Here is a 24,732-nt window from a genome sequence, read left to right on the forward strand (position 1 = left end):
CCCGCAGCCCAGCAGGTACCATCGAGGGTGGCGTGCCATGGCGCACCGATTTGCTGTCGCCGTTGTTAGGCCAGGACACGTCAATATTAGTAGGATTGCTTGGACAGGCCAAACCCAAGCTGGGATCGTTTCCAGCTGGGACATTCCTGCCTATCGGATTGTTTGGAAACACGCACTGTATGGCTGTGTGACGTCAGCACAGAGCATCACCAAAGGGGCCCTCTGTGGGGAGAGGGCCACGCAGGGAGTCGGGCAGAGGGAGGAAGAAAGATCTAGCTGGAGGAGGAGGATGGTCTGGGGGGGGAGGGAGCAGGAAGGTGAACTCTGTGAATAAGCTCATGAGACCAGCCAAACGCTGCACAGCACGGCCCTGCTCTGTAAAATGGCAGCATGGCTTTCATCTGTATCCTCTCCCAGGGACTCCACATCAGATCTGCTTGGTTTTCACAGGTGAAAGGTTGGGGCTTTCCCCTGAGTTTCCAGCTCTGCAAACCAAGTCTGGCGTCTGAGATTCCAGCAGGGTTCCCTCACCACCAACAAGGACTCTGCCCTGCAAAATTAGCCAAGTCACTGTTGGTGACTCCCAAGCTAGACTGGAACCCAGCCTGCTCCATTGTAGCTGTGTTAGCACAGATTACTCCGGCCATGGAGTAACGGCCCCTGCACATGTACCCTGGCTACCTGGCAGAGACAATGATGTTGTGAGAGAAATGCGGCTGTTCAAGCTGGGATCTGACGATACAGAGTGAGAACTGATAAGGACAAAAACCCCAGCGAAGGCATTCCCCCCTTCCCAGCATCTGGATGGCATATGAGTGTTATGTGCAGCAGAAGGCAAGAAAGTGCTGGTTGCTGCCATATTAACCCCGGCTGGGGAGTGAGCCAGGCATCTCCAAAGCTAAAAGCACAAATTGAGCCAAAGAGTAAGGCGGGATCGGGTACAGAGAGTCCATGTCACCCACGCTGCCCAGTGATTTTCACTACCACTGAGCATGTACTTTAAAGATGCCTCTGGCTGCTTTGGCTTATACCTGTGCAGTGTTTGCACCGGCAGGAGGATCCAACCATGACCTCGCCTCACCAACCGAGTGTGCTGCCCTGGTGCTCTGATCCGACGGTGATGGGGCCATGTCAGTACTTAGAGGAGAGAAGGGCCATGGCAGTGTGACATGTTACTGAGGATGCCCATGGAGAACATGTTGCCAAACCCCAAAAGAACCTCGCTCAGCTGCCAAGCATTGGCACCTGCCATGCCATGCAACCCTAGGTTAGGACTGGGTCTTGTTTGTGTCGATACAGCTATGGCTAGAGAAGCCCTCATGCTGAATGCCCCACCATGTCTGTGCCATGTGCTGCCTGATGCTAGAAGGGCTTTGCTGAGCAGAGGAGGAGACAATGCAACTACGTAGCCATGAGGTGCCATAGGAAGGGACCCAGGAAACAGTCTAACCCTAACCTCAGCCCTAATCCTAATGCTGTTCAGTGCTTGGAATTGTGGTGGGGATTATTGCCTGGCATTACTGTACCCACTAGGATTGGTAAGCCAGGCTCTGTCCAGCCTCATGCAGAACATGCAGGGGGCCATTTATTCTGAGTGGCAATGGGGTCTAGAGGGCAGGGCACAAGCCTGAGAGGCAGGAAAGCTGGATTCTGTTCCCAGATTTGCTGTATGATCTTGGGTAAATCACATCCTCTTTCTATCTTATCTATTTAGTTGCAAGCTCTCTGGGGCTGGAGTTGTCTCTTTACCATGTGTGCACACAGGGCCCAGAACCCTGGGTCCGTGATTGGAGTCGGGGCTACGTGCCATGGCTGCAATACGGAAGATAACAATGCTAGCCCTGTGCAGATTCATCCCCCAGGTTATCTGAGACCCTCCACACCACCTGAGCGTGCTGCGCTGTGCTGGGTGGGGTGTGCCTGAGCCCTGGATTGCAGCTTGCTGGATTCTGCCAGCCATCGGCGTCTCTGCTACAGAGGCTCTCCATGTTTTATGGCTGAGCCTGGAGTGAAGGGAGCTGATAAAAGCCAGACACTCATTATTTATGAACAACATGGCTGTGAGGTGGGGACACAGCGCCAGTGTTTGCAGCCCGCAGAGGAGGCTGGGCACAGTGCTGGGGGCACAGGATGGGTAGCGCTGAAAGGGAGGGGCATGGCTCAGGCAGGCAGATGGGAGTGTGGGAAAGGAGGGGATGTCTCATGGGACATGTTGGGAAGGAGGGAGAGGGGCTTAGAGGCACCCTGTGAACTGTAGGGAGGAGATTTCTCCCCTTCAGGAAGATGAGCACTCTTTCTTTCCACTCCTGCCTTCCAATGCTGGGGTGCTCCGGGGAGCCTGGCTCTGGACACCCCGGTTGGTTGTGTGCTGGCTTGGAGCGGCAGCCCTGCTCTGTGCGGCGTGTTTGCCAATGGAGGGGTGCCCAGCCTGCACGGCACAGACCACAACTTCCTCTGCCACCCCCCCTTGTCACATCAATATTTAATCGGTCTGGTCTCGGACAGATCCAGGCCAGGGGGCGAGGTTGGGAGCAGGTGCCAAGGGGGATTCTAGGAGGCAGGCAGCCTGGGCTGCAGTGTGGAGGTAGCAGGAGAGAGGATTTTGCCTTGAATGGGTGCTTTGATATTTCCTCCAGTGACTCCTGTTGGGAGAAGCAGGGACTGGAGTAGGTGGGGGCTCCCCCATAGCTATTGCTCCTTTGTGATGCCCCCCCACCAGAGCCACAAGCCAGGAGGTGCCAGGTTTGGGGGAGCTGTATAACTGTGCTTTGTCTCACAGCTTCTCTGGCCCAGACGTTGACAGAAACTCACCAGACAATCCAGTCGGCCTTTATTTTTTGGGAGCTTGTGAGGGGAGCTGCTAGGTAGGCTGGAGAGGAGGCAGGGTTTGCAGGGGAGAAGAGGAGGGATGGGGGAATGCAGGCAGAGGAGTGCTCAGAATTTACTTTACAGGAATAGTTGTGATGTTTGCCATTTCTGAAGGCTCTGACATGCCAGCCCTGGGCGATTCTCTGTTGGCAGGCTTTTGTGCCCTGCGAAGATCTCCTCTGCAGTAGCACAGGCCTCTGAAGGAAATGTGTTCCCTTTGGGGGTGGGAAACACGTGAATGTGCTCACAGCCCTGCAGCCAGGTGGGGAGCAGGCCAGGTGCACACTCTGTTCCACGGCTCGGCTTCAGGAGTTCTGACGACCAGAAATAAACTGTGCTGTCTGTCAGCCGTCAGTACGGAATTTGAATCCACAGCATGAACAGCACAGAGGATGTGGTTCAACGTAGAGTAAGAATTCAGCTCTCTCCCGGCATGTGCCAGCCTTATCGGGAATGGCGTATTGGTGTGCACAGAGTGCTCCCGGCAGCTGCAGTACCTGCCCCTCCCTGCAGGAGTCACTGTGGGGCATGCGGCAGGAACACCAGCCACAGAGGCAGTCACATCTGCTCCAGACTCACCAGGGGTAGAAGGAGGACAGTAGGGGATACTGTAGAGGTGCTTGCCGTGGGCTGGTAATGGGCACCCTGAAATCCCTCGCTCTCCCTGCAGAAGATGATCTGTGCAGTGCGGGTACTGGACTATGGACAGTGAAGGGGTCAGGTGTAGTGTTCTCTAGGTGCTACCAGAATACGAACAATTACTCATACTAACCTATGACGTCCCCTGTCCTGTGTCCTCTGGGTGCCGCATATATTATAGAACAGAAATTTCAGAAAGGGCTTGGGGAGTTTGGGGGCTGTATTTCATATCGCTCCAGATATAAGGCCCAGGGGCAATGTTATCGACGGCCCAGACAGGCAAGGGACACAATGAAATAGAACTAATCATTGTTTTCAAAAGAACCCCCCTAACCCAAAATAGCTTTCCTGGACATAAAAGGGTCACCGTTTTCAAGGCTGTACTCTTAGGGTATGTCTACCCTGCAAAAACACACCCTGGGCTGGCCCATGGAAGCTGACTCGGGCTTGGACCGCAGTGCTGTACAATTGCAGTGTAGACATTCGGGCTTGTGCTGGAGTCTGGGCTCTGAGACCCTCCCCCCCTTCTGGGGGCCCAGAGCTCAGGCTCGGCCTGCACCACAATTTTACATCCCCACAGCCCAAGCCAGCTGCTACCGGCCCGCCCCGGGTGTGTCACTGCGGTGGAGACATGCCCTTAGAGGCCAGACATGTTATCACACCTGTCAGTATTTGACATGGGTGCGTAGGGACATTTCAGGGAGGGAAATCAGGACAGGCCTTGGAGCGCATGAGAAATCCTTGGGGCGGGGCAGAGCTTGGAGAGGCAGAGATGGGAGCATGGTAAATGTTTTAGTAAAAATAAGCACAGTCTTTCCTGCCCAGAGAGGGTTGTTATTGGTGTCTGTCTGTCTGTGTATGTGCTGGACGGTGAGGGGGTGAAAACTAGAGGCTCAGCTTTGCTGCAGACAGAAAATGGTCCGTGTCTCCCGCTGGCAGGGCCTGCCCCGTGGGTGCTCAGAAGATGAGCTGGGACAACGCTGTTACATGGATTCTCTTTCATTTGAACTTTGGTGATTAAAGCTCCACACAGCCCTGCTTGCCTGTGAGCCGCACGGGCTCTGGGCAAGGGAACAGACAATGGGAAGTGGGTGGGCGGAAGGACAGGAGAGAGGGGAGAGCCAGGGAAAGGCAGAAGCCCAGAGAGCGAGGAGAAGAAAAGCCAGGGAGAGCGAGGGAGCGAGAGCAAAGGGCTGGAAGGAGGGATTGACAGAGAAGGTGAGAGAGCATGGAGGAAATGGGGGGCGCGGCGCAGTATGTTCCAGAACCCCCTTTGCATAGCCAGGAGCCTGCCAGAAGCAGCAGTATCATCTCCCTGGGCAGAGACAGCCAAAGCACACAGAGCTGGGGGAGCTGGAGTGGGGCCTCGGTGTGGCAGGGAGAAGTTGTTGGCTAGTTTAGCTCAGCTGGTCGGGGTGGCAGCCAGGAGGCATTGATCAAGTCACTCTGTCTTTTTGTCCTGTCCTTCCTCTCCCCCTTTCCCTCCCTCATGGGGGAGGATGGTTTAAAGGCTCACAGATCTAGCCTTTGGGCGAAGGGTGGTTTGAAGATGGGGTGGCACACAGAAGGGGCAGCACAGCACGCTCAGGCCTGACCTGCAGCCACTTTGCGGATTGTGCTGGGAAAGCCTGGAGCTGAAGAGACAGGACTGTGCTGACTATCACACCGTGGGGATCAAATCTTCCCCACTCAGCTCTGCCAGCCCTCCATCCGCCTCCCCTGCTCTTCTAGCCTGGGGTACCCACAAGTGCATGTGGAGCTCTGCTAAGGCACGTCATTGCTAACCATCCCCAGAGCTAGGCCTCTACTCAGCTCCGCTGATGCACCCAAATCTGCCCCTGCAGCCCCCTGCTATTCCAGTCCTGGATCCCTCCTGAGCAGAAACAGTCAATCATGGCGCACGGTAGCACCCACTGATGGTTTGGACAGAGCATGGTCCAGACCATGCAGTTCATGTCACCAATCTCGGATGGTGAAAGGGCTGGGTGCGATAGTGATCTGCTTTCATGGGTTGGGCCGTATTTGAGGCTTGAGTAGAAATGGAACCATGGTGAATAGGAAGCAATTCTGCCTGCTGCCTGAACTTCTTGGGAGTTGAGTGCTTGCCCTAACCGGACCCTCTTGAGGCTTCTGCTGTAGGCCATGGCAGCAGACACTGGCTTAGCTGCACCATTGCTAGCACCTAGTGTGGACGTGATTTCCCCGATGCTGCTACGCCAGGGATCGGAGTTCCACTGTAGACAGGGTCTGAGTGGTGCTGGGAAGGTGTGTTCCAAAAGGTGTGAGTCCCCTAGGGCACGGCTCAATGGGGCTCATCCTGAGTGCCATCGGCTACCCCCTGATGCAGTGCAGGGATGTGTCCAGGACTGGCTGGGGCTAAGAAGCTGGGTTTGCTAGCAGATGGCCCATGTCACCGTGCCTGTTAACCCAGCATGCCATGTGCAACCTACCTCAGAAGGGGGTGGGGAGACCAGGGTCAAAGTAGGGAATGTGTAAGGAGGTTTCTTGCCCAGACAGCTGGGGGAGGGGATGGAATTTATATCTGATTTACCATGGTAGGTGTTTCAAGGTGTCCCGCTCCCCCTCAGAGAATGAGGACCAGCGCCCTGCTCTGGATACCCCAAGCTCAGCCCCCCGGTGGGAGGCTAATGGGTGCTTGGAGATCCATGTACCTTTGCTGATGGAGCTGAGTGCATTTCACCTGTCATGCCTGCAGATGTTTCATCAGTGTTTTATGGCTTGGTCTCTGCCCCTTACATCACGGGCCTGGCCTGATGCTCTCAGATCACTGCTTTGGTTTTTAATTATTGAGGGGTTTTGACTCAGCTCCCCCATGGGAATGACCTGTTAGAGCCCCAGTCTGTCTGCACAGCAGCTGCTGCAGAGTCCAGTGCAAAGCCAGTTCAGGGTGAGCCCTGGGCTGGCTCAGAGAGCCCCCTTCAAGGGAACAGGGATATGAACCCCTGCATGCAGATAAGACACATGGAGCTTGGACTAGCAGTCTGGGCCTTCAGCTCCAAAAGCATAAGCCTCTCACTCGAGCTAAAAGAGATCTCCCACCATGGGCCCTAGTGATAGATCCCATATCCTCTCCGAGGGCCCTCCATTCCCCTTGGCTCACGCTGTCTGCAGCAGGTCATACTGCTCTGCCTTGCCATGCACTTAGCCTCTATTTGAGTTTAACGCTGCTTCCTGCACCGAGCTGAGTAAGGGTTTAGGAACCTACAGAAGAGCTGGAATCTAGAAGGAATGTTTCCAGGTTCAGGCACTGTTAAAATGCAACCTTCCCTTCCCTGGTCCTTGCTGTAACCGTGGCATCTTCCTATCCTCAGCCTGGGAGACACTGGCAACTGCTTCAGAGTGACAGATGAGGAGTTTGGAATGGTGCCCAGTGCCCCATACATATGGCTGCCTTTGGCACTTTCCAGTAAAACCACAGGACAGGGTCAGCCCCACGGGTCCATGCCAGCCACCTGCTGCTTTCACCAATCACCAGGATGTGTACGCACCCAGGGCTCCCTTTCCGACTTTATCAATGCACGTGTGCTTTGTAGCATCATGCTGCATTGTTATAACGGAGCACTGGGTGAGCCCTTTTTCTGTTACAAGCATGGTTTTGGGCCCTGTGGCCCAGTGGTTTGGCACAAGGCTAGGAGTTAAGAAACCTAACCAGACCTGCCACCAACTCGTCATGTGAACTTAGCCAGGCCCTTCAAGCACCCAGTCCTGCTCCCCCTTCAGTCCAGGGAGGCTTTGTCATTGGGTTTCATAAGAACAGCAGCAGGCCCTAGACTGCCCTCTGCCTCGGTTTCCCCATTTGCAAACTCTGCAAGATGATGCTTAGCCGCCTTGGAAAGCACTTTGAGATCCTCAGGTGAGAGCGAAAAGCACCATTGTTAGTTTTGCTATTAATGGACTTGTATGTGGCCTCAGGTGGAATCACTGAATACAAACGCCCCCTCTTCCGCCTTCCTCTTGCACCAGTTGTCTCTTTAAGAGGGACGGTACGGAGGGGCCAGACTCTCAGCTGAACTCAGCACCTGGCACTCCCATCACGACCTGTACAACCAGTAGGGCTGCCAGGCATCTGGTTTTTGACAGGAACACCGGGTCAAAAAGGGACCCTGACGGCTCTGGTCGGCACTTCCAAGTGGGCCATTAAAAGTCCGGTCAGCGGCACAGCACTGGTTTTGTTTCTTTGTTTTGTGTTTCACTTCTTCATGCCATAGAAAGAGGCTTTTAAAGATGCCCCTGTGACGAAGCAGGACTGTTCTTAATGTTTCCTCTGAATATTGTGGGGGTGCCTCAGTTTCCCCTATGCAGTTCTTAAGTATCTAGGTAGGATAAGGGTGTATGATTGTTGCAGAGCCCTAGAGGGCAGGTATGTGCAGGGGTCTGGACACAGAGAATGGCCAACACCCTGTTTCCTGGCAACTGATGGCCTCGGCCCTTCCCCCCTGCAAGGTGAGAGCTAAAGGGTTGGAGAACAAAGGAATCAGGTGGCCTCCTGGCCCAGAAAGGGACAAAGCCCAGAGGAGGAGAGTCTGGAGGGGGAGGCAGTTTGGGGCTGGCTGGGGACATGGAGTGAAGTGCAGACATGGTTGTCTGGCTCACTGCCCCCCAAAATGGACTCAGCTGAGGGGTCCTGTTCTCTGCACCTACAAGCTCTGTGTTAGACCGTGTTCCTGTCATCTAATAAACCTCTGTTTTACTGGCTGGCTGAGAGTCACATCTGACTGCGGAGTTGGGGTGCAGGACCCTCCGGCTTCCCCAGGACCCCGCCTGGGTGGACTCGCTGTGGGAAGCGCACGGAGGGGCAGAGGATGCTGAATGCTCCGAGGTCAGACCCAGGAAGGTGGAACCTGTGTGAGCTGTGTGTCCTGCAGACAGTCTGCTCACAGAAAGGAGACTTCCCCAGAGTCCTGACTGGCTTCGTAGGGAGCAGTTCCAGAGCATCGCCCGGGGACTCAGTGACATCCCCTCCCCCGGATTTACCTAGAAAGATCAAACTACCAGTGTGCTGCCGTCCTTCTCTGTTGCTGGAGCGGTGGCAGGTTCCTCAGGCCTCTGATGAAGGAGCTGGGGGCCGGCGATTCTCTCACACAGAGAGCCTTTTCCCAGCTGCATGTCAGGTGTTTGAATTAAACAGGTGTCAGCAAAGTGAGTTTTAAACAGTCTGACTAAAAATTCTCCCCCTTCCCTCCCGTTGGCTCAGAACATCACTCTCTGGCCAAGTCGGAATCCCACTCATTCTCCAGTTTTCAAAGGAGCCCTCCAGCAAAAAGGAGAAAGACAAGAGTTGAGCTTTCCAAAATTAAAAACCAACCCAAATCAAAAACCTCATCATGAAACGGGTCAGGCCTTGTTTTCTTCTGGTCACCTTTAAAAGGCAGCCGGCTAAAAAGCAGCAGGTTTTCCTGCAGGGTGTAGCCAGCCTGTGGAAGTCAGCCCTGCAGGAGCTTGTTAAGGAGTAGGGCTGGGGCTGGATTTCAGAGCAAGGCTGGGTGGTTTCCTGATCCCCGTAGGTAGTTGCACGAACACAGATAATGATTTGGTTATTCAAATCTTGTCATTGCACGACCTCTTGGGAGAGGTACAGGAGATCTCTGCTTCTGTCTCCCTCAGCTGCACTGAGGAGTGCTGGCCCTAGGCTGGATGGGGGCCAGCCCAGATGGGCCCTCTCGCTGCTGCCTTAGGGAGACTCCTGTTGAGTGCTTTGCTGCTCAGCTCCGCTGCGGAGCTAGAGTGACTTAGGGAGACCAGCGAAACAAAAGCCAAGGGGCTGGGAGACTTGCTGCTCCCTGTCACTGGGATTAGAGGCCTGAACACAAAGCCAAAGCATGGTCAGCTTAGGCACCCCATTCCTGGGTGTCTGGCCCTGGCTCCCAGGGTCCTGCAGACAGGAGTCATAAGTGCAAGCCTTCTCCCTCCTCCCAGAGTGATTTACATTGTTGCCAGGGTAGGAGGGACCACGGGGGCACACAGCTGCCTCTTGTATAGACTGGCCCTGTGCCCCCATGCACGTCATTTCACGGAGCCCAATGCTGCAGGGGGACTATCTCGCGGTGGAGGTCAGACAGCAGTGAACGCAAGGTACACTGTGGTTATGCATCCGGGTCGGACTGACTGCAGCCCTGGGGGCTTTTCTTTACTGCATGTTGGGGGGAATATGAATTTGCTATGGAAGATGCCCTGTGCCGTCTTAGTTGGAACACGGCACCGCATGGGCCCTGGGCCAGGTCAGTGCCCCGAATAGCTGTGGGGCTGAAGTTGCTTCCTACTGAATCTATTGGATTATTAGCTTTGAGTTTGAAATCCCACCCTCCCCTCTGATCCTTCCAGGCTGGTGACTTCCCCTTTTAGTTCCCAGGGCGTCAGAGCCCCCTTTGGGAAGGGGCTGCAGCCACCCCCATTGAGAAAGGTGGTCCTGGCATTCTGGGCATTTTTAGGCAATCCCACTAGTTAAGATACTCCCCATGTGCTGACGTGACTGGCAGCCGGCCAGCTGGGGCATCTTGCTTGTTGTGTGGCCCAGGATTTGGGCCCAGTTGCCCCGGGCCTTGGTTTGGGCTCCGTTTGTAGGGATCGTTCTCAGGAAATGCCTGAAACTGGCCTCCTGATTTCGCTAAATGAAAAGTCCAATGTTGCCCATGGCAGATTAAGACTGAGTCCTTCGATCCTTGGGATCCATGTCTGGGGGTTGGAGGGAACTTGAGGGTGAAGCTGCGGCAGGGCTCAGGCAGATTTCTGCCCGTCTCCCGCCTGCTGGGTTGCGCTGTGTTGCTTGGGATGGAGGGAGAGAAGAATCCATGGGGGTGGGCTTAGGAAGTGGTTTCATTTGGGGGGCCCTTGTATTGTGGTAGATCTGAGGCATGGTGGGTGGGAGCATCTCTCAGCAGGGCAGCTGGATCTGATGGCTCCGGAAGCTGTGATCCCCGCAGTGCTGGCTATATTGGAGACGAGGACCCTAGTGTGGGGGACCTGTTAGCGACACTGATCATTTGGGTGGCTGCTGCTGGCTTGACGCTCCAAGATGTTAATCCCCATCGCTGTGTGCAGCTGCGTTTGCCATCTCGCTAAGCCTTCCTGACAATGGACAGGCGGCATTAGGCCTGATGCTGTAAATTCAGGGCTCAGGGACAGGCAGTGCCTGCTTTTGATAGCTAATCGCCACATGGCTTCTCTGTCTCCAGCTCAGGGGAGCGGAAAGCTTGGATGTCACGTGACCAAGTCCTCCTATTCCTGTCCAGGTGGGGGTCCCATACGGGCTGTGTCTCATGCCCCTCCCTCAGCCACCTGAGGGCCCGCTGGCTGCGTCTGCCCCAAGGGCTCCGTGACATTCTCCCACAATGTGGGAGGATGTCACGGAAACCTGGTTGTGGACAGGGCCATGGAGAGTCCATTGCAGGAGGGCACAGGAATCCAGCGCAGGTTCTCCCCGAGCCAGGGGCTGGTCCCAGAGCCCATTGCAGGAGGGCACGGGAATCCAGCGCAGGTTCTCCCTGAGCCCGGGGCTGCACCCTGAGCCCATTGCAGGAGGGCACAGGAATCCAGTGCAGGTTCTCCCTGTGCCCAGAGGCTGGTCCCAGAGTCCATTGCAGGAGGGCACAGGAATCCAGCGTAGGTTCTCCCCGAGCCAGGGTCTGGTCCTAGAGTCCCTTCCAGCTCAGGTTCTTCTTCCTATTCCAAGTGACTAACAAGTCAGCAGGGCCCTGCACTGGTCAGATGTACCCCACCCTTGCACATTGCATGCTGGCTGAGGGTCTCCCCGTCTCCCCGTCCTTCCCTGCAGAACTGATATCCAGGATCAGCTGCTAAAGGAAGGAGGGAGTGCGCTGGTGAGTGTGATCATCTGGCCGCACTGTGGTAACCGATCAAGGGTATGGCTGTGATTGCCCAGCTCCATGGAGAGGCTGAGCCTGGCAGGGCCCACTGGGATCGGGGGCTTGCGGGGCTGCTGTTGGGGTGCCCAGACAGGAGGCTCGTTCAGCATGCAAAGTATCATCAAGTTTGGAAGCCCTTGCGTGGCTGTTACCAAGCAATCATTAGTGCCTGGAACGCTGCTGGGCGTGTGCCTCCCCACAGACTCTGGGGAGATTCTTTCAAAGGCCAGGATGGCATTTAATTCCCCCTCTCTCTCCTCGCCTCTCCTCTCCTTACCTATGCAGCTGCAGAATAATTAGTCACCATGACGACAGAGACGGGCCCAGACTCAGAGGTGAAGAATGCCCAGGAGGAGCCCCCACAGCAGCAGCTGGAGGCAGCGGCAACGAGCCCAACCACAGTGACTACTGGCCCCGGCCCGACGGCCGACAACCGGGAAGCTGAGGCCAATGAGAAGCCCAGAGCCCAGGCCGACTCCAAAAGTGCAGAGCCGGTGAGTGGGTGGCGGGCCGGGGAGTGCCAGTCAGGTGCTCGGACCCATGGGACTGAGCGCTCGGTATTGGGTAGGAGGCTGCCTGGTCCCAGTGGGCAGGAGCCCACCCTGTCGTTGGCCACTCTCAGCAGAGGGAGGGGATGGAGATGGAGCCTGAGCTCCCCACTAGAGGGGGCTCTCAGGGCAGGCTGGGAAAAGCCTGCCTACGTTGCTCCTGTTCTGTGGAGGCCTTTGGTCTCCACGGCTGGCATCATCTGGCCCCTTCCCTCTTGCCAATAAAGGCAGTTTCCTTGCAGAGTGTGATTAGACCCACTGGGCGTGGATGGGCTTTCTGTCTCCCCGAGCCCCTCTGCACCTCAGCCACCAGGATGGCACTGAGGATGTGAGCAGTGGTATTATTAACTTCACACAAGCCAGCTGCTCCATTTGCCATTGGGCAGTGCCCAGTGGATCCATCCAGCCATTGCACACAGAGATACCATGCAGCCTGGAGCTGGCCCCCAGGATCTCCGCTCATCAGCCTCTGCCTGCTGTCTGCCATATTGTGCCGGGGCTCAGACCCAATCCAGGAAGTGCATGTCTAGGAGATGTGTGGGTGTGATGGCACTGGGTCCCCCTGATGGCACTGGGTCCCCCTGCGTCCTGATGGCACTGGGTTCCCCTGCGTGTATAGCCCACACACCCTCTTGCTTATCTGCCCTGTAGAGAGTTTGGAGAGTGGTCCAGAAGCTGATATGTGCCAAGTCGGTCTGTGCCCCTGCCCAGAGCAGCTGCCTTTGCTTTGGCTCTCCAAGCTCTATAATGGGATAGATCCAGGCTGGAGTGGCTGGGGCCTGTTCAGTGGGTTGGGGGCCCACCCCAGGCCACCCCACAAGGGGCTAGCGCTGCAGGGCTCTGCACGATTGGCATCACTTTACAAACTCAGCTTGCCCTCTGTTCCCTTCCCCATTAGAGTAGCAGAGCAATCTCCATCCACCCCCTGAGCAGAGCAGGAGGGACTCCCCCAGGACCTGGTCTTGCCCAGTGCTGGGTCGTGGCTTTGAGAGCCCCTGGCAGAGAGTGGGGAGCAAAGCTGGGAGCCCAAAGCAACCTGACCATGCAGGAAACAGAGTGCTACTGAGCAGCTGCCAAGGTCCCCACCCAGCCGCAGGGTCAGGGGCTGAGGGAGGCAAGTAGCCACGTGCCTCAATGAACTGATGCAGTCCCTGGCCAAGCTCAAAGCTGCCTAAGGGCTGCTCTAACCTGTGCTGCTGTAGAAGTCCTGTGTTCTCCAGCCCCGCCCGAGACACCTCTCTACTAACGTGGAAAGGAGGGAGTGGGGTGGAGCAGCTATCTCACTGCGTGGCTTTGGGGGATTCCCTCCTGCTGCTCTGAGCTGCCAGAGCAGCACCAGAAATGGGAGCTGACCCCATGTCTCCTCAGACAAGCCCATTCTTCTCATGCACACAGACGAGGGCTTCTCTGGGAGAGGTTTATTGAGAACAAATTCTCAGACCCCTTGGTGAAGCCTGTTTAGCTGTGGAGGAGGGAGCTCCATATGATCCCATCTCTCCCGCCACCAACCCTGCTCCCAGCCAAATCCCCAAGCAAGGATCTGCAGTGCTAGGCTGGTGTCTGAAGCAGGCGGGGCAGAGCTCTGTTTCTATCACACGTGGCTGAACTGCCGGCAATACCATCATGCCCCTACTCGCAGAGCGAGACAGCTCAGTGAGGAAGCCTGTGATGGAGAACAAATGTGGAGCTCACAGGTGTCATTTCCCAGGGTCACTTTTCTGACCCTGTTTGTCAGCCAGACAAAGACTCCGGATGGAAGAATCGAGCCTGGCTCGTCAGAGACCGAAATAATCCTGCAGTTTCATTTGGCTGCAGGATTCCTCTTTGCCTCGTGTCCGAAAGTGCTGCATAGCCTCCCTCCGCGCTCGTTAACCTGCCGACAGAGAGCTCCGCTACCTGTAACTCAGCACGTTGAGCCGCCACCCCTTCTCTAGTCCCCAGACCGTGCTCCTTTCCTTTGCCTCTGGAAAATAACTCCCAAAGGGACCGGAAAGAAAGTCCCATGCCTCCGCCAATGCACGAAGAGATAGGAGCAAGATTTCAAACCACCGGTGCCCGGAGACGCTGTACAGGCCCTCCCAGAACCCTAGGGACCTATTCATGTTGCCGAAGCCTGTGCCGCAGCCTCTGCCCTGCCAGGCTGAGGTGCCCTAGTGCGGGTAAAGCTAGTGGGGGTATCTCTGCCCAAGCTGCAGCCCCACTGTGCCTTGCAGTATAGACATACCCTGGGGCGCTTCTTGGGGGAAAGGACCAGGGGGAACTGTGATGACCTGACAAGGAGACTTGGAATCTATGAGCTAGGATGGGGAGTCTTAGCTTGTCAGAGGCAACATCTAAGCAGGCCGATGAGTCAGAGTTATCATGGCCAGGGAAGTTGTGTCGCCAGAGGAGGTAAGGCCTTTCCTGATGCAGTGGAAAGGGACAGTCCATACCCTGCCCAGGGGGAAATTGTGAACAGTATTTCCAAGCCGATAAATAATTGAAGCAAATCCAGGATAGCTGCTAATTGCAGCTGGTGGAGGGGATGCACAGTGCATGCTAGGCACCAGCTGCCAAGAAAAAGCCATTTAGACCCACAGGAGAATCAGTCCCCACAATCCTGTCTTCTGTGCTTGGCCACAGGCCACGTTGTTCTCTTGGTCACACTGGTGCCATCCTGGGCTGACTCCAGCCCACCCCAGACTTACAGGGCTGTGACCAAGAGCCTCTCTGTGCTAGAATGACCGAGATCAACAGCAAAAGGGTTTGACTGTCGGCTCAGAAAACATCTAATGCAGGTGATTGCAAAGAGCTGTTGGTCACTGGTGAGCAGAGACAGCTGGTGCAAGGGCAGTCAGAGCTTCTGTGGTCCCTTGCCAGCTCCATGACAGTCCTCACTTCCTGAGGCCACGTGGCGAGGCCCTCACTGCTTGCCCTGGGCTGGTTGGCTGGGCCTTGGAAGCTGCTTAAGGCCGAGAAGGGGAGGAAAACACAGGGGAGGAAAAAGTTTCTTCTCGGGGTGGTGTGAGAGTCTTGCCTGACCCCCTTAGCCACAGAGGCACAGCATGGGCAGCGGTGACAAAAGCGCCTCCACCCCTGCCCTACCAGTCTGCCTTGCCCAGACTGGGAGGTGAGAGGAAAGCTCCCTGGCCCACGTGGACAAGGAGAGAGTAGGCTGAGAAACCCACCAAGCTCGCTTCCATTTGAAATCTGGCCTAGAGCAGGGCTTGAAGTCTGTTCAGCAGAGAGCACTGGTCTGGCTTCCTCCCTCGTCTCGTGATGTGGGCAGCAAGGACTTGACTGGGACCTGAATCCCCATCTGGGAAGGAGACATGGGAGCTCATGATGCTCCTGCGCCATTCACCTCTCAGGGTCACCTGCTGTGCAGCTGCTCGGAGAAACCGTTCCTGCATGTTGTCCTTGTAGGGAGTTCTGGGTGTGCCGGGCTGCTGAGCCTGAGCTTGGTACCCAGAGTCCCCACAGGGGGAGAGTGGTGTCTTTTCAGCTGCTGTGGGGCAGACAGATCCTATCCTTTCAGCAGAGGGCTCTGTGGGCCGACCAGTGCATTACTTTGGGGGAGTGTCAGGCAGCCGTGACCCAAGCCCCAGGAAGCACTGATTTGCCGGCAGGCATTATTGTGTATTGAGTGCCAGTGGGCTGAGGGCTGCATTCTGATCAACATTGGTGTGTGGGAGAGACTTCCGGCTGGCCCAGGTCTCCACCTTCCTTTGCTGCCTGCAGCCCCGCCATGATGCTCCATGGTATGCAGGGAGACACGGGAAATCTCTTGGAAAATCCAGGGAGCAGGCTGTGCACTGAGGGTCCCTCCACGGCAGATCTCAACCCCTGATCTCAGGAGGTGACAGCCAGATTCATCCTTCAGAGGCTGTGCTTCCACTGCCCCAGGCCCAGAGCACAGGCAGGATGAAGCTGGGCTGGCACCTGCTGGGCTGGCACCTGCTGGCACTATCATGCTATGCTCCAGCTAGCTCATCTCCTGTGAGGGCAGGTGGTCTGCAGAGCCGGATGGCACTCAGCACCTGCCTCTTTACAGCCCTCCAATCAGCACAGGCCCCCAGGCCCAGAGCTAGGTGGTGATACCCTGCAGAGAGTTCAGTGACTGGCAGTCTGGTGAAAGAGGGTGGGGCTGTGCACGGGGGTGGGAGGTGCACACGCTGTGGTGGTGAACAGGCTGGGCTTTGAAAATGCCTCGTCTCTGGAATGTGCCAACGAGAGCCACAGCCCAGCACCGTGAGGGCAACAGGGACTCCCATGGTGCTGCGCAGGGAGGGAGGGGTCGCTCGCGGTCTCTCCCACCAGCTCCCATTTCACTGAGGGGCCCCAGGAGGGAGGGATTCCTTCCACCCTTGCCTGGTTTTCCCACCCTCCTCTCTCCCCACAGGGATCCCCCCCCATGCCCTTCAGTGCAGGCCAAAGCCAGAGGGGTCTCTTTGGATCAGCCAGTTTGAGGACAATGCGGCTCCCACCCCTTCTGCTCCCCACTGGCCCAGCATGCCTCATCCTGAGATAGCTCCCAAACCCCATGGCTCCCTTGTGACAGGGCAGGGTGCACCGGCTGGACCCCCACGTGGGTGCAGGAGGGTAACACACGTTTCTCATCCTCCAGGGCATGGATTTGGAGGAGAAGGACTACAGCGAAACAGACGGGCTGTCGGAGAAAACCACACCCAGCAAGACCCAGAAATCCCCCCAGAAAATTGCCAAGAAGCTCAAGAGCGCCATCTGCAGGGTGACCCTGCTCGACGCCTCCGAGTATGAGTGTGAAGTGGAGGTGAGTGACTGGGGTGTGTTGCCTGAACCCTGTGTGTCTGTCTCTGTCACCCCGTCTCGCCTCCCAGGCTATCTCTGCTTGGCCATCGTCCCCTTTCTCACCCTTAACAGGAAGGTAACCAACCACTGGACCAGTTTACCTGGGGCTGTGGGGGATTCTCTGTCACTGGCAAATTCTAAATGAAGATTGGACATTTTTCTAAAAGAGAGGCACTAGTTCACACAGGATTTAATTCAGGGAAGTCCTAGGGCCTGCGTCACACAGGAGCTCAGACTAGACCTCGGGAACCACATGCGGCTCTTTTACAGTTAAAGTGCGGCTCTTGGGGGGAGCTCAGGATCTCTGCCTTGCAGTAGGGTGGTGAGGTAGGGGCTTCTGCCAAGCGGGGAGGTGGGTCTCAGGGCTTCAGCCCTACAGGGTGTGCCTGCTGGGGCTCGGGGCTTCAGCAGGAGCAGGGCTGAAACCCCAAGCCCTGGCAGGTGCCTCCCAAGGGGCTGAATCCCCGACTCCTGGCAGGTGTGCTATGGCTCTCAAACTTCTGAAGATTGTTGGATGCAGCTCGGTGGGTCAGTAAGTTTGGCCACCCCTGGGCTAGATGATCCCAGCAGGTCTTCCTGGCTTTGTAATCTGCGACTTCCTTGGTTTTATAGCGGGAGGCCAACTTGCTTTGGACCAGAGAAATGGCTCTGGCAGCTCAGCGGGACTCAGGTGCAGCCGTCCCCGCCCCGTAGCTGTGTGAGAGGAGACCGGAGGCTGCGCGGGACGGGGAGGCTGCTCCCCGCTCTCGGCCAGCAGCTGGCTGAATCCAGGACCCTGCACCTCCGACATGGCAGCAGTTCTCAAGGCGAGAGGTCTAGACAGGCCCTGGCTTTTGGCCACTCCTCAGGCTGTGTAACAGGGCCAGGCCTTGCACTGCAGCATGGCAGCCTTCGTGGTCTGGGAAGGAGGTGACTGCCGAGCTGCAGCAGGGCGCAGTAAAGGGGCCTCCTTCCTCTCACAACACTGCAATGTCAGATGAACAAATTAATGGTGCTTTTGCGGCTGTCAGGGGAGGTATAAAATGGAAACAGGGACTGGACTCAGGAGAGAAAGAGGGAAAGAGAAACGTGTGACAGGCAGGTGCAAGCAGACACATGCTCACAGTCACTCACACTGGTAGACAGACACGCCTATATGTGCTCACACACACAAAACTACAGTAAAGGAACATTAGTAAGGTTGCAAAGTCAAGCATTCAGAAGTCAGGAAATGCCAGAGTTAAGGTTACCTATGCAGCCTTAATTTGTCCCTTTCATGCAGATGCATTCTGATACAGTCTTTAATGACATGATCATATCCACAGGACCCCTGCCTCGCCCAGTGCACAGAACGGAGGATGCTCAGGCTGCCATCTGCACTGCAAGCTAGGGGTGTAATTCCCTGCACATGTACACAGAGTCGCACTAGCTCTCATTGAGCTAGCGGGAGAATAAATAACTGTACCTGCAGTCGCATCGGCAGCAGCAGTCGAGGCATGGCATAGCCGCGTATAAACCTGCCTGAAACTGGTGGGTATGTACCCAGCACAGCTAAGCCAGGCCTCCACTGCCGTTACCTGAGGCTACACTGCTGTTTAGGCTCACGCTAGTTTGATGAGCCCAAAGTGTAGACGTAGCCTTAGTGAGCAGCTCTTCCATGGTTTGTTTTCTCCTCATTCTTCAATGTGTGGCCCCAGGCTTCACTGACCACCACTGTTCCAACCCTGCTCAGAAGCCAGAATTAAGTTTCCACAGGGGCTTTTTTATGCTGCTCATCACTACAGTATCTGAGTGCTTCACAAACATTAATGAATGTATCTTCACAACTCCCCTTTAAGACGAGGGGGGATTATCCCTGTTTTATGGATGGGTAACTGAGGCATAAAGAGATTAAAGTCAAAGGTACCCACTCATTTTGGGTGTCCAATTTCCGGCACCTGGGACCTGATTTTTTAGAGTATTTAGCCTTCTTCTTCTAGAGCTGGTCCCTAGCTGTATTCCACCGGGGGGATGCATGTCCTTCATGCTCCCGGAGCCGAAGAGTTTTGAAAGCAGAATCTGTTGTTCTGCATGTTTGCCCTGGCAACAGCTGATACAACTTGCAGGGCAACGGCTACTCGTGGCTCCATGCTTTGGGGTTTCCCCGGGAGGTTCATAACCCCAATGAGGACCTGCTCTTTGAAGAGATTCATTTGTTCAATCCAAAGATGGATGAGTCCTTACGCACTTTAAAGGGCTGCAGGGCCACCATCTGCTCCCTGGGAATATACACCTGCACCAAAGAGAAAATTCCACCAGCGATAATACAAGCCTAGACCGATGGCTCAACAGTTCTTCCACAAGAGGAGACCTTATAAGCCATCCCATAAAAGGCAGAGAGCCCAAAAGACTCACTTCCCCACACCTCTGAAGTGCGTTTCGAGCCCTCGGCTAAATGTTATTTTTGACGGGAGCTTGAGAACTGCAAACCATTGAGTCCAACACCTCCTGACTCCTACACACCCTGTGGTGGTTGTCTAGCACTCTTTGTCAACACCTGGAGTACCATAGCAATGGACGGATGGGTGCTCTGCATCATCCATTCCGGCTGTATGATGGAGTTTGCATCCCTACCCTCTCCAAAACCCCCTCGCTCACCCTCCCTTGAGGGCTGCTCTCACAAAAACATTCTCAAACAAGAAGCAGAATCTCTCTTACAGCGAGGAGCGAGAACGGGTTCCTCTTCAGTGCCAAGGAAGGGGTGTTTACTCAACATATTTCCTAGTCCCCAAAAAGAGAGGTGGTTGGAGATCCATTCTCACCCTCCACCATCTCAACCGCGTTGTGCACAAACTCCATGTTTTGTAAAGTCATGTTGGCATCTGTAATTCCACCCCTGGAAAAAGGCCTGTGGTTTACAGCTCTTGACATGAAGGATGTCTCCTGTCACGTGGACATTCACCCTGCTCCTCAGTGCTTTCTCAGATTCATAGTCAGCTCCATACACTTCCAGTACAGAGTGCTCCATTTCAGTATTGCTCCCACCCCCAGGATCTTTACTAAGGTGTCCTCTATCATAGTAACCGGTTACTGTAAGATAAGAAACTTTCTCTTACAAAGCACTTCATGTGTTCAGAGCACAGCTCCCATCAACTCCAGTGACAGCTGTGAGTGCTCAGCACTGCTGCAGATCAGACTGCAGGCTCTCAATCAGGCATCCAGAAAATGAAGAACATGCAATTAGTGCCCACCCATGAAAAGTTTGGTTTAAGTGACTTGGCCAGCATTATCCGGGAATTCTGTGGCAGAGGCAGGAATAGAATCCAGTTCTCCAGGAAAGCATTCAACTGCCTTAATTATGAGACTGTCCCTTCACTTCCTACAATCCCCTATCTTGTTCACGACATGCCTTCCAATTTCTGCAACAAATGAAATGGGCCCTGCAGACAGTCTCCTTCACTAATAACCTTGATTCAGGTCCATCCTGTCCATGGAATGGAGCAGGGGTCCTGTGGCCAAAATATATGATTGTGTAACTGAGGACTATCACAGTGCATGCTCACAATGTCGCAGGCCACCTTAATTCTGGCATTTCCTAACTTCTGAGCACTTGACTTTGCAAACTTAAGAATGTTCTTTGAACATAGTTTTTTTGGATGTAGATTTCCTAGGTTTTGCAAAAGGCAAACTGGAAAAAACAGAAATTCCTTCATGTGGTATTGAATTGACACCCACATAGGTCCATCAGCAGGGATAGAACCTTTAGCTCCATCACAGAGACCTCAGCCACTTGAGCTACTAGAGTAAGTGATAGCAGTGGTAGATTGTTATCCTGTATATGGGCCAGCATTAGAGGGGGATGAGACACACACTTTGCCAGTGGGTTTCTCTCGTATTTGCTGAGAGCAGAGGAATGGTGGGACTCAGGAGTCTTGGGTTGCATTCCAGGCTCTGGTGGGCGCATACTCTTTTACCCATTCTCCTGCCCCTCCAAGCGTGACCCCTTCTGCCCCATCCCCTCCAACCTGTCCCTGTCTCAGTCTTGTCTGTTCCCTGTCCCTGGCTCCTCGTCCCAGTCACATTCTCCTCACCTAGCCAATCTTATTTCCCACACCTCAGGATTCTCATCCCAGCCCCGATCTCCTTGTCCAGCCAGCTCCAGTTTCCCTCTTCCCAGTGCCTCATGTGATATGTCTCTGTCCTTCCCCCTTGCCTCCAGTCACACACTCTCCCCGCCCACATTTCCCATCCTCACTGGCTCCCAGTCCCAGTCCCCCCCATCTAATCACAGTGTTCCCTCCACCCCTATTTACTGACACACACAGAGACACGTTTTCACATGTGGACGTTCACACTCCTACACCCAGAGACAGGCAGACGCATGTGCAACCAGAGACACGTGTGTACGTAAGCACAGATAGACACACACAGACCCACACTTTCAGAGGCATGAGTGCACAGACAGGCATGCCAAGGCACACATTTGCACACCTGCATGCACAGATACATGAGCACACAGGTTTGGGAACAAGCCGGCGGCATAGCTCCGTGTCTCATCCCCCATCCTCTGATTTCCCACCTTCAGAGCAGAGCTCTCCCTTGCCAGAAGCCATTTCTGCTTGTTAGCTCAGTAAGGCACCGAGGGTGCCGTGAGCTATCTGGGTCACTAACAGAAATACACATGCACGTAGACACAGACGAATCCCCAAGTGCACACGTCCATACACACACGCACAAGAATGGAGCGAGAATGCAAGTCTGACTCATGCATTTCTGCACGGGGGCTGCCTGCTATTTGTGTATCATGGCAAAAATGAAGTGTTGGCGTGTGTGTATGTGTGTGTGTGAGAGAGACCGAGAAAGAGAGTGAGTGAGCCTGTGTCACTGTGATAGCGGCCGGCTTTGTTAGAGAGCAAGGGAGTTCATGCAGCAGGCAGAGCAGTGATACTCAGACTGAAGCTTGCGAGCCGCAAGCAGCTCTTTAAAACACTGTGATTTCATTATTAGCCAATCTAAGTTATTAACCAGTCAGGATGCGTTTACTATGCTATTAACCAATTGTAGAATACTTAGTCAATCATAGAATCTCGGGGTTGGAAGGGACCTCAGGGGGTCATCTAGTCCAACCCCCTTGCTCAAAGCAGGACCAATCCCCAATTTTTGCCCTAGATCCCTAAATGGCCCCCTCAAGGGCTGAACTCACAACACTGGGTTTAGCAGGCCAATGCTTAAACCACTGAGCTATCCCTCCCCCCAGTCATTTTGCTGTGAGGATAATACTGTAGATAGGTATATAAAAATAGTAAATGACACAATGAATTGTCACTACTGTGGCTCCTTTGGGTTATGTCAGGGGTGAAAGTAACTTAAAGGACTTACTGGTACTCTGGAGTCTTGAGCAGGGGGGCGTGGCCTCAACTGGAAGAGGCAGGGCCTTTAAATACTGGGGGCCTTTAAATCAGCCCCAGAGCTACCAGCTGCAGAGGGGGCTGGGAGCCCCGGGGCTCAGGGGTGATTTAAAGGGCCCTGGGCTCCAGCCGACTGCTGCCGCAGCGGAGCTCTGGGCTCCGCCAGCGGGGCTCGGGTGGTGCTTTAAAGGGCCCGGGGCTCCCCGCAGCGGCCAGAGCCCCAGGCCCTTTAAAGCGCCACCGGAGCCCTGCCGCCGCTACCCCAAGGGCTCCGGCAGTGGGGCTCTGGCGGCGCTTTAAAGGGCCAGGGGTTCTAGCTACTGCAGGGAGCTCTGGGCCCTTTAAAGCGCCAGCCTGGGGAAGCCGGTCTGGTCCGGCACGCCGTACTGGCACTTGCCGGTATGCCGTACCAGACCGTACCGGCTTACTTTCATCTCTGGGTTATGTTGACCACTAATTTGCATCCTGAACCATTGAGGACTGAGTATCACTGCTGCAAAGTGTGATCAGCCCATCGCAGGGAAGAGAGCGTGGACAAAGCCATAGGCACCATCTTTCTTAGATGCCGGCGGGGGCTCACCCCCTGCTCCGCTCCAGGCCCTTTTGAAAGAAATGAAAATTTGTCACTGAAGTTTATGAAACGAAACGAAAAAATGTCAATTAGAAAAAAAATAAATCATTTTGATTTGAACTGAAATGACAAATTTTCAAATGTTTTTATTTTTGTCCCCCACCCGCTCCATTTCCCCCTCCTTTGGAAAAAGGGGATAAGAAGTAAAAAAGGAGGGAGGGGGGAAATCGCCAGATCTGTACAGTGATTTTTTTTTCATTTTAAATCAAATCAAAACACAATTTTTTGCTTTGCTTTGATTCAATGGAAAACTGAAAAATTTCAAACAATATGAAAATGTTCACAGAAAAGTGAACGTTTTAAGAGTGTGAGATTTTCAGGCACCAGTTTCCACTTAGTCACCAGCCCGCCTGGCCAGATAAAGTGTGTTCTTGTCAGTAGAGTGCCTGACTCCTGTTTTCAGAACTACTAGGGAGGGTTGTTAAGTGTCCATTGAGTTTAAATAGTTCAGCAGAAGTGCTGTTAGCTGCTCACCTGCAGCAGAGTGATGCAGTGGAAAGCATATTGGTTGTTACACTACAATAGGGTGATTCCGCTTCTCTACCCTGTCCCTAACCTCTGTTTGTTGGGTCTTCCGCCCCCCTGTGAATAGCTTTCCTGCCTGCTTCTGCTGCTGTTTGGAGCTGTCCCAGGCAACATAAATTGTGACATAAAACTGAGTGGTTTTTTTGCTGCCCTCCTTGCTCCCCACCTGTTTGGGACAGCAGTCATGAAATTGACCCCTCTTGTTAATGTCATTCAACTGCTGCTCCACAAGGCTCTGAGCAGCAGTAGAGGCATTGGCGCTGCCTGTCTGCAGACTCAGGAAGATGGCACTTAATTGAGTTGCACTTCGTTTGTGTCTGGAAGGTTGTCTAAGAGCCATGAGGGCTGGAAATCTATTTTTAACAATATAAAAACTGAGATTCTGCCGCAATTGTATCCTCAGTGCCCCACACTCATCTGGAAGACTGTGACTGGATTTTTTTTGAGCCCTGGTGTCAGTGGTCTAGGAGCTCAGCAGACAGAGAAGCCATCAGTCTGTGTTTAGATCATGGGTCTGAGAGGTCTCTATTGCATGGAGATTAATTCATGTCAGAACCAAGGCCTTGAGTTTTCCCTAGATGAACGGGAATATTAAAGCCTGTTCCTGGGACTGAGTGGGTGAAGGAATCCGAGTCAGCTTTGTTCCATTGATCTCAACCCTCCAGCAGCCCCAGGCTTTAACTGTCATTTTTAATAACTGCATTTGTATTTACGGCAGAAACATTGTCACAAAGCAATAAATAGAATGGGTCATTATAGCAACTGAAATGATCTCTTAAAGCAGGAGAGATGAGCTTTTCCGAGCCCTGATGCAGCACATGGATTTCCTCACCCTTCCCGGGTGACTGATTAATATTTACCAAACAACGGACACAAGTGTGCGCCCACAAATATCTGCCTCATACTGGATATATAAGCCATATCTTGTTGTTTCCTTATCAGAATACTACTCCTGCATGTACCTTAGGAAACAGTAATCTCCTGATATCTTATTGCCCTTTGTTTCTGCTGCTGTTTTGTTTATAGCAGAAACTGTCGGTGGTGAACTCTGATCTTATGAGATTCCATTCACAGTGGAGTCAAGTTAAAGTCCTAGATTGTTGCAATCTTTTGTGTTGTGCAAATGGTAATTCTGGCTAGCGAGGAACCTCTGCTCAGAGAAAATTCCTTTGGGGAAAAAAGAAATTGCTTTATTAAAAGGGGGCTTGTGCTGTATTTGTGGTTTCTTTCTCTCCCCTTTTCACCCCCCCCCCCCGTATGTATATTTTTGCCTTAGTTGTGCATTCTAGACAATACTTATATCCATTAAAAACAAGCAGGGATGAAACACATAAATCCAATATCCTTGCCTGAACAAATTCAGCTCTGCAGTACTCCTATATCAAAAAAAGATATAGGAAGAAACAGAAGGGGTCCAGAGATGGGAGACTAAACCTATTAGAGGCATAAAAAGATTTCTTTAC

The 24,732-nt window shown here is 54.0% G+C and overlaps 1 protein-coding gene across 6 annotated transcripts in view; it reads left to right on the forward strand.

The window, feature by feature from the left end:
- The window catches only part of EPB41L1 (erythrocyte membrane protein band 4.1 like 1), a 151,120-nt gene that overhangs the window by 79,831 nt on the left and 46,557 nt on the right, over positions 1 to 24,732 (forward strand). For all 6 annotated transcript variants that reach the window (XM_074970257.1, XM_074970255.1, XM_074970256.1 and 3 more), the window contains exons 3-4: positions 11,676 to 11,884; positions 16,545 to 16,709. In XM_074970257.1, the coding sequence (XP_074826358.1) occupies positions 11,696 to 11,884; positions 16,545 to 16,709 (354 nt within the window). In that variant the 5' untranslated portion in view covers positions 11,676 to 11,695. The remainder of the gene's footprint in view (positions 1 to 11,675; positions 11,885 to 16,544; positions 16,710 to 24,732) is intronic.

This window comes from Natator depressus, chromosome 13 (genome assembly GCF_965152275.1).
Source record: "Natator depressus isolate rNatDep1 chromosome 13, rNatDep2.hap1, whole genome shotgun sequence".
Classification (NCBI taxonomy): domain Eukaryota; kingdom Metazoa; phylum Chordata; order Testudines; family Cheloniidae; genus Natator; species Natator depressus.